Source organism: Triturus cristatus, chromosome 6, assembly GCF_964204655.1.
Source record: "Triturus cristatus chromosome 6, aTriCri1.1, whole genome shotgun sequence".
NCBI lineage: Eukaryota > Metazoa > Chordata > Amphibia > Caudata > Salamandridae > Triturus > Triturus cristatus.
Window position 1 is genome coordinate 12606210 of NC_140589.1, and position 13936 is coordinate 12620145.

The 13936-nt window shown below is 58.0% G+C and overlaps 1 protein-coding gene across 8 annotated transcripts in view; it reads left to right on the top strand.

Annotated features, from left to right (window-relative positions):
* KLHDC3 (kelch domain containing 3) overlaps window positions 1-13936 on the top strand; it is a 445816-nt gene that overhangs the window by 158172 nt on the left and 273708 nt on the right. For all 8 annotated transcript variants that reach the window (XR_014962883.1, XM_085610129.1, XM_085610133.1 and 5 more), the window contains one exon: window positions 8903-9116. Coding sequence is in view for 7 of the 8 variants with exons in the window: in XM_085610129.1 (XP_085466255.1) it covers window positions 8903-9116 (214 nt within the window). In the remaining variant the exon portion in view is untranslated. The remainder of the gene's footprint in view (window positions 1-8902; window positions 9117-13936) is intronic.

Genomic DNA, 13936 nt, shown 5'->3' on the forward strand with positions numbered 1-13936 from the left:
CTACCACCGGACTAAGCACGAAAGAGGACTTCCAGGGAGCATTAAAAACCTGGGTCGAGGCGGGAACTCCCCGGACACAAACAGAAGGAGAGCCTCCTAACGAACCACGAAGCATCCCGGGGAGGAACGGTGCCCCCGAGGGGGGCCTATCCCCAGAGGAACTAGCGGACCGAGAAAGAGGTCGCAACCACGAACTAGAACTAGCAAAATTAAAAATCGAAGGAGAGCTAAAACTGTCCGAAAAGAAGCTGGCGGTAGAATAGTTACGCCTACAAGGAGAACTCGAGGAAAAGAAACGACAAAGAGAACACGAAGAAAGAAAACTCCAACTGGAGCACGAACGTAGCCTGAAAGAGATCGAGCTCAAGGCTAAGAACGCGGAGGCCAGACCCTCGGAAACCCAACCCCTCTCCTCCACCGTGGAACCAAAGGTCCACATCCCCAAAGATGTGGTGAAGGAATACTATAAGAACGACGACATCCAGCAATGGTTCAAAGCCTACGAAGTCGCCATGACCTCCCACAGAGTCCCGCAGAAAGACTGGGGGGCTGGGCTGTGGGGCCGGTTCCTGAGCGAGGGGAGAGATACCCTGCTGTACCTGCCCTCCACGGTGATGAACTCCTACAGTCACATGAAAGAGGCCCTAGTAGCCAGATATGGGCTCACCCCTGAAGTGTACCGGCAACGGTTTAGAGACTGCAAGAAGATACCCGGTACCACCTGGGTGGAATACGTGAACTTTTACAGCCGGGCCTTGGACGGGTGGATCAAGGGCAGCAAGGTCTCCACCTTTGAGGAGCTGTTCGACCTAATCGCATGGAAACACTTGTCCGCTAATTGCTTTGTAGAGCTGCGCCAGCACCTCCTGGACAGTAAACTCACAGACCCTCAAACTGTCCGTTGAGGCTGACCGGTGGGTAAACACCCGGGCCTCCCGGGGTCCCATGGGAGACTACGGTCGCCACAGTCAGGGACCCCCCCGCCAGAGGGGCGGAGGGAATCCAGGCCGGCCAAGGGAACTTCCGGGGGGATCCCCGCTCAGCCCCCCCCAGAGGACAACCTCCACCCTTTCCAGCTCCACCTCCAGCCAGCACCGGGCCACCAGGGAGGCCGGGGCCCCGCGTGAGGATCACCTGTTTCCGCTGCCAACAGACCGGACACTATGCCAGCGACCCTCAATGTCCCATGTACCAGCGAGCCGCCACAACAACCCCGCCGGCTCGACAAATGGCCTCCGTAGCCCTGGGGGAAGAGATGGAAGACTCCGAAGAATGGGAACCAGCCGCCATGGCCTTGGTCTCCCTAGGGGACCGGGAGATAGTCCCCGGAACGTCCCTGCCCGCCAACACGAAGAAGTACCGACAGCAGGTGACGGTCAACGGTCACCGCGTCGAGGGCCTCCGGGACACGGGGGCGAGTGTCATGGCGGTTCATTGTCACCTGGTCTCCGAAGATCAGATCCTGCCCGGCGCCTTTTGTCCCGTCATATCATCAGACAATTCCGAGAGCCTCTGCCGGATGGCCCTAGTTCCCTTCGAATGGGGGGGGGAGTCACCGGCAAGTTAAAAGTGGCGGTCCGAACCTCCCAGCCCGTGGACTGCCTCCTGGGCAACGACCTTGAGAATTCCCCATGGGGACAAGTGGAACGAAGAGCCCATCTCGAGATGATGGGCCTACCCGAATGGGTATGCGCCACCACGCGCTCGATGACTCTGAGTGCCTTCCTCCGAGGGGGAAGAGGCCATGCCGCGGAGCACCGCCACCATCCCCGAGGTCCAGGATGCGCCACGCTCGCCCAACGACCCCCTTCCGGACGAAGCGACCGTTCCCGACGAGGGGTCCGTGCCTTCCGACCCTGAACCCCTGACCGAGCTCGGGGACCTGCCGGAAATGGCCCAGTGGCACTGCGAAGGAGGCCCCTCCCGAGAAGAATTCTGCCAAGAACAATCCACCTGCCCGTCCCTCATTGGACCCCGACAACAGGCCGAGGCCCAAGCAGCAGGCAACCGGACCGGCACCCACTGGGTATACTGGGAAAACGGCCTCCTGTACAGCGAACAGAAGTCGGCCGAGTTGGGATCGGCCCGAGTACTGGTGGTACCCCTGCGCTTCCGAAGTCTCCTCCTGGGCCTTGTCCATGATGTACCCCTGGCCGGACACTTAGGTCAACATAAGACCTACCAGCGACTCGTCACCCACTTCTATTGGCCCAAGATGCGAGCGAATGTGGAGGCCCACTGCAAGTCCTGCCTCACGTGCCAGGCCAGCGGAAAGAGTGGGGGGAAGCGCAAGGCTCCGCTACAACCCTTCCCCGTCGTCAGTACCCCTTTTGAGCGGGTAGGAATCGACATCGTGGGACCGCTGGACCCCAAGACCGCCCAGGGCCACCGGTTCATCCTCGTCCTGGTGGACCATGCCACCCGCTACCCCGAAGCCATCCCTCTCCGCACCGTGACGGCCCCCGTGGTAGGCCGGGCCTTGATGGGGATCTTCTCCCGCGTGGGGTTCCCCCGCGAAGTCGTGAGTGATCGGGGTACGAACTTTATCTCCAGATACATGAGGTCCCTCTGGCAGCAGTGCGGAGTATCGTACAAGTTCACCACCCCATACCACCCCCAAGGGAATGGCCTAGTCGAGCGCTTTAACAAGACACTGAAAGGAATGATCATGGGCCTCGAAGAACCCCTACGCCGGAGATGGGACGTCCTCCTCCCATGCCTCCTGTTCGCCTACCGGGAAATTCAACAAAAATCCCTGGGGTTCAGCCCATTCGAACTGCTATATGGACACCCCGTCCGGGGACTCCTGAGCCTGGTCAAGGAGGGTTGGGAAACGACTCTCCAGGGGACCCCTCCGGATGTGTTCCGATACATCTTGGCGCTCCGCAACCAGACCCGGAAATTCCGAGAACTCGCAGAGGCGAACCTCGAGGCTAGCCAGGAAGAGATGAAGCGCTGGTATGACCAGAATGCTACGCTGGTCGAGTTTCAGCCGGGCCAACAAGTCTGGGTCATGGCCCCGGTGAAACCCTGCGCCCTCCAAGATAAATGGACTGGACCCTTCAAGGTGGTCGAGCGGAAGAGCCAAGTCACCTATCTCGTCGATGTGCAGTCCTCGCGGAACCCCCTCCGGGTTCTCCACGTGAACCGCCTCAAACCCCACTTTGTAAGGACGGAGTTGAGTTTACCCCTGGCCACCGACGATGGGGCCGAACAAGACACCGTTCCCCTTCCAGACCCCCTGGGGGCGAAAGAGACCGATGGTACCGTGGAGGGGGTGAGACTATCAACCACCCTCACAGCCCGACAGTCCGACGACTGCCGCCAGCTACTAAGGCAGTTCGCGGACCTATTCTCCCTAACCCCTGGGGTCACCAACTGGTGTGTCCACGACGTGAACACCGGCGACAGCCCGCCAGTGAGACACCGGGCCTACCGGGTCCCTGATCGGGTCCGAACCTGCATCCAGACTGAGGTAGCGAAGATGCTGGCCCTCGGGGTGATTGAACCCTCCGACAGCCACTGGGCCAGCCCGGTAGTCCTGGTTCCGAAAGCGGCTACCCCGGGTGTCGCCCCCGAGCTGAGGTTTTGCGTGGACTACCGAGGACTCAATGCGGTCACCTGAGCGGACGCTCACCCTATCCCCCGTGCAGATGAGCTCATTGACCGCCTCGGGGCAGCTCGCTACCTCAGCACCTTCGACCTAACTAGTGGATACTGGCAGATTGCCCTCACCGAGGGAGCCAAGGAGCGCTCCGCCTTCTCCACCCCGGATGGGCACTACCGCTTTAGGGTGATGCCGTTTGAAATGAAGAATGCCCCGGCCACCTTCCAGCGGCTGGTGAACAGGGTCCTGTCCGGACTAGAGGGGTTCAGCGCAGCATACCTCGACGATATAGCGGTATTCAGCTCCCAATGGACCCAGCACCTCCAGCACCTCCGACAAGTCCTGCTGGCTCTGCGCCGGGCCGGCCTCACCATCAAAGCCAGCAAATGTCAAATTGGGCACGGCTCCGTAACCTATCTGGGGCACCAGGTGGGAAGCGGGCAGGTCGCCCCCCTCCAGCGAAAGATCGACGCCATCTTGTCCTGGGAAACCCCCACGACCCAAACGGAAGTCCGGGCCTTCCTGGGCCTCACCGGTTACTACCGGAGGTTTATTAAGAACTATGGCAGCATCGCAGGCCCCCCTCACAGAGCTAACCTTCAAAAAACACCCCAAGAAAGTACAATGGACTCCCCCCTGCCAGAAAGCGTTCGACGCCCTAAAAGCTGCTATGTGTACGGCTCCGGTGCTTAAAGACCCCGACTACGCCCAGGAGTTTGTGGTCCAGACGGACGCCTCGGAACACGGCATCGGGGCAGTCCTCTCCCAGTTCGACGACCAAGGCATAGATCAGCCCATAGCCTTCATCAGCCGAAGGTTGCTGCCCCGAGAACAGCGGTGGAGCACAATTGAAAGAGAGACCTTCGCAGTAGTCTGGGCCCTCAAAAAGCTACGGCCCTACCTGTTCGGAACACACTTCCGAGTACAAACAGATCACCGACCCTTGCGGTGGTTGATGCAGATGCGAGGGGAAAACCCGAAGCTGCTACGCTGGTCCATCTCCCTCCAGGGGATGGATTTCACTGTGGAACATCGCCCCGGGACGAACCACGCCAACGCGGACGGCCTGTCCCGATTCTTCCGCTTCAGCGAGGAGAACCCCCAAGTGGATGGGTAGTTCTCCCCGCCTTTCAGCTGGGGGGGGCACGTGTGAGACCGGCCTCGTGGCGTGGGTCCTCCCAACCAGCAAGCTACCCTGCAACCGCACCGATCCTCGATGTCACAGACTTCCGGCCCCCATGGCCCAACATCCCGAGGGCCGGCCAGATCCCCAACACGCATGCCCGGCCAAGGGAGAGCGAAACCCCCAAACCAGACCGAGAGGCGCCGACCCTGTCACACCTCTGGTCTCTTCCCCGAGGGAGGTTTCGATCGACCACCAGGCCCCCGGTGAGCGGCCGCCTCACCTGCTGGGCGTCTGGAGTCCCTCCCGGACCCACCTGAACGGATCAAAGGGCCGAGCGACAGGAAGCCCCGACACACCGCCCCAGACCCCTTTCGGCGAGGACTTCGGACTTCAAAGAGGAGGGGAAGTATAACGGGGGGTGCGGAAGGGACGGGAGGCAGAGAAGACCTGGACTGACGAGAGCCTGCTGACCTGGTCGCGGCTCGATCGCTCCCCGAACCGAAGAACTCTGAACCATCTGAGCCCTGCTGACGCTGTCGCGGCTCCCCGAACTCTGAACCATCTGAGCCCTGCTGACGCCGTCGCGGCTCCTCGAACTACGAACCTCCGGTGCCTGCTGAGTGACTCGCAGCCCGCTCCTCCAAGAGAATCAGCAGAGATTGCCGAGAGAAGCAACATCCCCTCAGCTCGAGGATTGAGAGCTGTGCGCCGGATACTCCGCAGAGACACTGATTCAAAGACTGTCCCGCTACCCCTTACCCCTCATCACGAGATTGCTGCCGCTTGTGGTACTAATTCTGCTCCTGCCTTCCGATCATAAAGATCCCTGACAACCAACGATAAAGTCTATTGTCTTGCAAAGAATTACTGTGTGGTGTCCCTCTATCTGAAGAGAGTAAGTGCAGCGTGTGCGATCCTAGGTACGAGACCCTTCCAGGAAGGGCCTCTCCGCTCTTGCTCGGCCTAACTCTGGGAAAGGTGGGCCTCCGGTTGGTCAGGAACGTATTCTGCAGCCTCCCCGGGGAACGCTTTCCAACACTAACCCTCCCTCCACCCCAGCAGGCTCCCTCGCACCCGGATCCAAGGCGTCTTTGGGTTTCTGGAGCGCGTAGGCACACTTGGGGTGTTTCTGAAGCAGCCGCTGGGTGAGCACAGGGTAGCTTGCACTACTGTCCGATAAGTGGGGCGGTACAATGGCGTCTGCTACCCTCTCACCTTTCACTGCCATCCCTGATGCGGAGCAGACCCTCGCACTGCCAGCAAGAGTGCAGTGCTTCCGTCTGCTCGTGCCCTGGCTGCTGCAGAGGGCTTTCCACGTGGGAATCTTTGCAGGCGAAGGCACTTGACTCTCCCTCACAGAGTCTTGGGTAGGTGGGAGCTGGGTGGCAGGCAGGGTTCTCTCCGGGGTGTCCTTCTACCCGCCTCTTCCCCTAGCTGGCATTCACTCATTTGAGGGGCTCGGGTCGTTTGGAGAGGGTGGGAGAGCTGTCGCAGGTATTGAGCATTTCCTGGTCCCCCCGGCCGGCTGCCTCCAGCAGGTCCAGAGTGTGTCCAGGAGGGCTGGATCCAGGCCAGATGTTTAGGATATTCATATAGGATTAATGTACATGGTGACTCTAAAAGGAACATCTGGGTCATCCTTCTAGACGGACACTAAACATCCGTGGCCTAGAGGCCATTCTGGCTTCAGTGTATGGACATCAAACGTGAGCTCTGTATCTTCTGCACCCTGAGACCTTCACTCGGTGCACTTCGGCGGCATTACAAGATTGTGAAGGCACTATACATGTAAAGGATACAGTGCATGTGTGTTCATTGGGGTGAACAACCCACTCTGGGTTCCCAAGAACTTTCACACGTAGAGAGGATGTTTCACTAATGAAAAGTATGTTCAGTATCTCAGTGACATGTCCATTTTCGTTTTGCCTAATTGAACCATAATAAATCCCATTTCTGGCAGTATGTTTACAACACTAAGCACACATGCACCCTTCCCCCTTTCTCTCCGTCTTTTCCTTTTCATCCCCTCCCCCCTTTGTGTTTCACTCTGGTTTTTCTCTTTACTTCATTCTTGCTATGTTAAAAGCTACATCTAAAGTGTGCATACAAACCCCCCTCACTCTCTCCCCGCCCCCTCACTCTCTCCCCGCCCCCTCACTCTCTCCCCGCCCCCTCACTCTCTCCCCGCCCCCTCACTCTCTCCCCGCCCCCTCACTCTCTCCCTGCCCCCTCCCTCACTCTCTCCCCGCCCCCTCACTCTCTCCCTGCACCATCTCTCTCCCTGCCCCCTCTTACTCTCTCCCCGCCCCCTCTTACTCTCTCCCCGCCTCCTCTTACTCTCTCCCCGCCCTCCTCTTACTCTCTCCCCAGCCTCCTCTTACTCTCTCCCCAGCCTCCTCTTACTCTCCCCAGCCTCCCTCACTCTCTCCCTGCCCCCCTCACTCTCTCCCTGCCCCCCTCACTCTCTCCCTGCCCCCTCTCACTCTCTCCCTGCCCCCTCTCACTCTCTCCCTGCCCCCCCTCACTCTCTCCCTGCCCCCCTCACTCTCTCCCCGCCCCCCTCACTCTCTCCCCGCCCCCTCACTCTCTCCCCGCCCCCTCACTCTCTCCCCGCCCCCCCTCACTCTCTCCCCGCCCCCCCTCACTCTCTCCCCGCCCCCCCTCACTCTCTCCCCGCCCCCCCTCTCCGTCCCTGCCCCTCTCAGTCTCTCCCCGCCCCCTCTCGCCCCGCCCCCTCTCGCCCCGCCCCCTCTCGCCCCGCCCCCTCTCGCCCCGCCCCCTCTCTCTCTCCCCGCCCCCTCTCTCTGCCCGCCCCCCCTCTCTGCCCGCCCCCTCTCGCCCCCTCTCACTCTCTCCCCGCCCCCTCTTACTCTCCCCCCCGCCCCCTCTCACTCTCTCCCCGCCTCCTCTCACTCTCTCCCTGCCCCCTCTCATCTGCCCCCTCTCACTCTCTCCCTGCCCCCTCTCACTCTCTCCCTGCCCCCTCTCACTCTCTCCCTGCCCCCTCTCACTCTCTCCCTGCCCCCTCTCACTCTCTCCCTGCCCCCTCTCACTCTCTCCCTGCCCCCTCTCACTCTCTCCCCAGCCCCCTCTCACTCTCTCCCCAGCCTCCTCTCACTCTCTCCTCAGCCTTCTCTCACTCTCTCCCTGCCTCCCCTCATTCTCTCCCTGCCCCCTCTCACTCTCTCCCTGCCCCCTCTCACTCTCTCCCTGCCCCCTCTCACTCTCTCCCTGCCCCCTCTCACTCTCTCCCTGCCCCCTCTCACTCTCTCCCCAGCCTCCTCTCACTCTCTCCTCAGCCTTCTCTCACTCTCTCCTCAGCCTTCTCTCACTCTCTCCCTGCCTCCCCTCATTCTCTCCCTGCCCCGACTCTCTCTCCCTGCCCCCTCTCACTCTCTCCCTGCCCCCTCTCACTCTCTCCCTGCCCCCTCACTCTCTCCCTGCCCCCCTCACTCTCTCCCTGCCCCCTCACTCTCTCCCTGCCCCCTCACTCTCTCCCCGCCCCCCCTCACTCTCTCCCCGCCCCCCCTCACTCTCTCCCCGCCCCCCCTCACTCTCTCCCCGCCCCCCCTCTCCGTCCCTGCCCCTCTCAGTCTCTCCCCGCCCCCTCTCGCCCCGCCCCCTCTCTCTGCCCGCCCCCTCTCTCTGCCCGCCCCCTCTCTCTGCCCGCCCCCCCTCTCTGCCCGCCCCCTCTCGCCCCCTCTCACTCTCTCCCCGCCTCCTCTCACTCTCTCCCCAGCCCCCTCTCACTCTCTCCCCGCCCCCCTCACTCTCTCCACGCCCCCCCTCACTCTCTCCCCGCCCCCTCACTCTCTCCCCGCCCCCCCTCACTCACTCCCCGCCCCCCCTCTCCGTCCCTGCCCCCCTCACTCTCTCCCCGCCTCCTTTCACTCTCTCCCCGCCTCCTTTCACTCTCTCCCCGCCTCCTCTCACTCTCTCCCCAGCCCCCTCTCACTCTCTCCCCAGCCCCCTCTCACTCTCTCCCCAGCCTCCTCTCACTCTCTCCTCTTATTTAATCCACTTTATTTTCTCTGCATCTCATCACGCTTCACCATTTGTAAGCTGCATTATTTGTATCCTCTGCCCCTGGCTGACAGTCGGCCTTTACTTGTCTCTTCTGCCTGTCACCTGGCTTCTCACATTCTGCCCAGCTGTCCTTTGCCTTCTAGGGTCAGCCGGCGTGCTGGCGAGACTTCCACTCTGCCACCATCATTGGCCGGAAGATGTACGTCTTTGGTGGTCGAGCGGATCGCTTTGGGCCTTTCCATTCAAACAACGAGATCTATTGCAATCGCATCCGGGTCTTTGACACCGACAGCAATGCCTGGCAAGAGAGCCCCCCCACGCCCCAGCCGCCCGAGGGCCGACGGAGTCACTCCGCGTGTGAGTTCTTGCTTCATTGTAATCTCTGCTCAGTCGTCCATGGTCTCCTTCACTACAGAAGGGCACATCAGCTCTATGATGCTCTACTCAGTTCTGCAATCCGCCTTCAAGCCTGTTCATGCTGCTAGCGCCCTCCATGGGTGGGAGTAGAAGGAGCCATGCTTGCAGCTTTGTGAGGGTGAGGGAGCGGATCTGCATGCGAGTCCTTCCTCCAGTCTGCATTGTCTGCCATCTCTGGCTGGTGGGCCTCTTTCTTGGGTTGGCTAGTAAAAAGGTGGTGTGTGTGTGTGCGTGTGCGCGCGTGAGTGTGCGCGTGCGCGCGTGAGTGCGCGCGTGAGTGTGTGCATGTGAGTGTGTGCATGTGAGTGTGTGCATGTGAGTGTGTGCATGTGAGTGTGTGCATGTGAGTGTGTGCATGTGAGTGTGTGCATGTGAGTGTGTGTGTGCGTGTGAGTGTGTGCGGGTGGGTGTGTGTGTGTGTGTGTGTGTGTGTGTGTGTGTGTTTTTTTTTGGGGGAGGGTGGAAACCCTTCTCAAGCAACCACCACAATCTTGGTGAAGGTGAACCACAGAAGTTATTAAATGATCCTGTGCCCAACATTTTGGTAGCTTGGGGCATACGCAGTCCGACTCAACTTAGAGGCACCATGTTAAGTATTTATACAGCACACAAACAGGAATAAAGTGAAAACACAACACGAGATATCCCACACCAATTTAGAAAAAGAAATTAAAATTTGATAAAATAAAATCCATTCAAGAAAACCGTAGACATGCGATTTTAAACGTTTAAGTAAAAATAGCACCAAGAAGCAGAACGCGCCAGCTGTGTTTCTGTTCACGCTAGACTGGGACAGAGTCACAACTTCAGGCCACTGCTATGTGGGCCGGATACAGGGCCCAGGTTAATCCCACGTACAAAGTTACCTTCTCAAAGTCCAGCGCACAGACGTCAACATTTCACAGGAGGAGCTCACCTGAAGCCAGCCAAGGGTCTGAGACCTGAGAGGCGCCTCTGAGGGATTAGGAACGCACTCCCACAAAAGCTGGCAGGGCTCAGGTAGGTCCAGTCGCAGCAGGGCAGGTGGGCTGTTGCAGGGAGACCACAGGAGCTGCTTGTGCCCTGTAGCTCAGAACAGGAGGTCAGCCAATTGACCCTTGGAGTCACTCAGGTTAGCCTGGGATGGAGGGAGCAGGTCCAGTCTTCCTTCACATAGAGCGGGGCAGGCCTCAAGCAGCATGGCAGTCACCCGAGGAACAAGGCGCAGGCCTCAAGCAGCAGGGCAGACACCCGAGGAACAAGGCGCAGGCCTCAAGCAGCAGGGCAGTCTTCTGGGGGACAAGGCAGGCCTCAAGCAGCAGGGCAGTCATCTGGGGAACAAGGCAGGCCTCGAAGCATGGCAGTCATCCGTGGACCAAGGCAGACCTCAAGCAGCATGGCAGACATCCGAGGAACAAGGCGCAGGCCTCAAGCAGCAGGGCAGTCTTCTGGGGGACAAGGCAGGCCTCGAAGCATGGCAGTCATCCGTGGACCAAGGCAGACCTCAAGCAGCATGGCAGTCATCCGAGGAACAAGGCAGGCCTCGAGTAGCATGGCAGACATCCGAGGAACAAGGCAGGCCTCAAGCAGCAGGGTAGTCTTCTGGGGGACAAGGCAAGTCTCAAGCAGCAGGACAGTCATCTGAGGAGCAAGGCAGCCTCAAGCAGCGGGGCAGTCCTCTGGGGAACAAGGCAGGCCTCAAGCAGCAGGGCAGTCGTCTGGGGAACAAGGTAAGTCTCAAGCAGCAGGGCAGTGCTCTGGGGAACAAGGCAGGCCTCAAGCAGCAGGGCAGTCCTCTGGGGAACAAGGCAGCCTCAAGCAGCGGGGCAGTCCTCTGGGGAACAAGGCAATATTAATAATAGTAATAGTAAAGAAGCTTATAAAGCACATAGCTACTCCAATAGGAGTGTCCCAGTGCTAGAGGATCAATCTCCTAACAAAAACGCAAAGGATCAGAACAGAAGGTGAACCATTTTCATTTTTCCCAAAACAGAAGTTCAGTTTTAGATTGCCTTAACTGCAGAGGGAGAGAGTTCCACAGCTTGGATGCACAGAAACCAGAAGGACTCCCACCCATATAAACTTCCTACACCTAATGGACCTCAGCTAACAGGGCCTCAGAAGACCTAAGATGTCTTGAAGGAGAGTAGGGTGAGATGAGAGGATGCAGATAAGCTGCAACATTTTTCCTGACAATTCTATGACCGTAACAAAGAGCTTTAAAAGCAACATGCTTCTTTACTGGAAGCCATTGGAGTTTCAGATGAGCTGAGCCCATTAAGGACCATTTTGGAATACTTAACAGCCGAGCCGCTGAGTTCTTAGCCTGTTGGAGCCTCATCAGTCGCAACTGAGAGACAGCCAGGTATAAAATGTTGCAGTAATCCAACCCCGAGATGGCTAGGATCACGATCTCAAACTGAAACTGGCAGGAGGATTTGAGGATCGCGAAGCACTTACCCGACAGGGGAGATTTGATCATCAAAAGTAACACCGTGGTCAAATCAAATGCCCAAGTTTTTGACCTTAGGCTTGGGAGATGCTGCCCACCCGTCAGGGGACCAGGTAGAAAGCTGCTTGCCCAAAATGAGGACCTCAGTCTTGCCTGCGTTTAACTTCAGGCAGTTGAGGTCCATCCATTGGGCATCTTCTGAGAGACAGGCCCTTAGGGAAGCAGCCCCACTGACAGAACTCTGAGATAAGGTGACTATTAATCGAGGGCCATCGGCGTATGATATAATATCAAGTCTGTGACGTTCAATCATATCAGCCAGGGGGCGCATGTAAAGATTAAACAAAATGGATCTCTGCGAAGAGCCCTGCGGCACCCCCTGAGCCAGAGGGATCACCTGACATTGAAAGGGCTTCTGGTGAACCTAAAAGTGCCGCCCTGTAAAAAAGGACGCTAACCACTTAAGGGCCAAGTGGCCGACCCGTAGCTCCACAGCCTCTCCAATAACCGGCTGTGAGACATGGTGTCGAAGGCCGCACTCTGGTCCAGCAACAGCAAGGCTGCCGTGTCTCCTCTGTTCGCAGTCTGGCGTATAGATCCTGATGCAGGAAGGAGGGCAAACTCCGTACTAAACTGTGGCTGAAAGCCCAACTGAGTCTGATGCAAAAGGTTCCTTTGCTCAACAAACCCTGAACGCTGCTGATTAACCTCAAGGTCAGAAGAAGGTTCAAACCAGTGGTCGAGACCTGGAACGTTTTTAGCTGCCACCGGAAAGGAAGAATAAATAGCAGCTACTTTGTCCTTCCTCTGTGACATCCGCAGGTCCAGGAGTGCACTGATGAGCGTCTCAGAAGGTGCTGCTGCCCTTTGGAGAGGGGTAAACTTCTAGTCCGCCCCTGCATCTGGTTCTGGAAAGTTCCTTCCTTCCCCTTTTTTTCGCCTGTCAGGTTACAAGAGGTCTAGGGGGACAAAAGGTCCTTTGTAAGTGCTCTGGAGGTGGTCCTGTGATATGTAAGTGGGGCAGGGAACAGCTCCACCCCTTCCACTCTGGCAGGATGACCTTGTGAAATGTAAGTGGGGCAGGGAACAACTCCACCCCTCCCACTCTGGCAGGATGACCTTTTGAAATGTAAGTGGGGCAGGGAACAGCTCCGCCCTCCCACCCTGGCAGGATGGCCCTGTGAAATGTATGTGGGGCAGGGAACAGCTCCGCCCTCCAGCCCCCCCCCCAGCAGGATAGCCCTGCAAAATGTAAGTGGGGTAGGGAACAGCTCCGCCCTCCCACCCTGGCAGGATGGCCCTTTGAAATGTAAGTGGGGCAGGGAACCGCTCTGCCCCCCCACCCTGGCAGGATGGCCCTTTCCCAACTACTCCCAGATCCTGTTGTTCACTGGGCCCAATACGCATTCACGATGGTGAAGCAGTTAACAGGCCCAGATAGCTGTAAAGTCCTACAAGGCCCTGGAAAGCTTAGGGCAGGAAAATACCAACTTTCTAAAAGTTGCATTTCCAAAATTGTAATCTGAAATTCGACTTTTCCAATAAATAGCATTTTAAAATCCAATTCTTATGATTCCAGACATTATATTTTTACCTGCTTCCAATCAAATTTAGCACTATTAAATGTAATAAGGTAAACCAGTTTTCTCCTATGGGAGAGGTAGGCCTTACAGTGAAAAGCTAAATGGTAAACGTTTTTCACTAGTCCTCTGTCGACACCCCAGACATCTTTGGTGAACGGGACTCTTTGGGTGGCGAGGAAGGTGAGGATGCTGCCTCTTTGGGCATCCCACACCATCAACCATTGCCCATCCCAGAGGCAGCCTCTTCAGGTGGCTCCAGCCCAGCTGAAAAAGAGGAGACACCCTCAGCCTCTAAGACCAGCCGTCCTCGAATGAAGACTTCTGCAAGGGTTGTAAGCATGGTAGGCTCCGACACCCACTCCAAGCCCCCCAAGAGGCCTAAAGCAGAGCCAGAGCACTGCGCTGCGGAGATAGTTGGGCTTCTAGCCCAGTGCACAAAGCGCCACTGACACCAGGGCCCTCACCGCGATTGGCACCGAATGAAGACCTCTGATCTGAAAAAGGACCCGACTAAAGGTGTCGACCACTCTTGGCCATGGAGCCCCAAGACTCCACTTGATGTTCTTGCTAGCCTAGCTGAGACTGAACTTGCTAGCCAAGCTGAGACTGAACTTGCTAGCCAAGCTGAGGCTGAACTTGCTAGCCAAGCCAAGCTGAGGCTGTACTTGCGAGCCAAGCTGAGGCTACACACTGATGTCAGTTTATTTCTACATTTACGGGTAAATCCCTAGTCAGTCATATGGTGT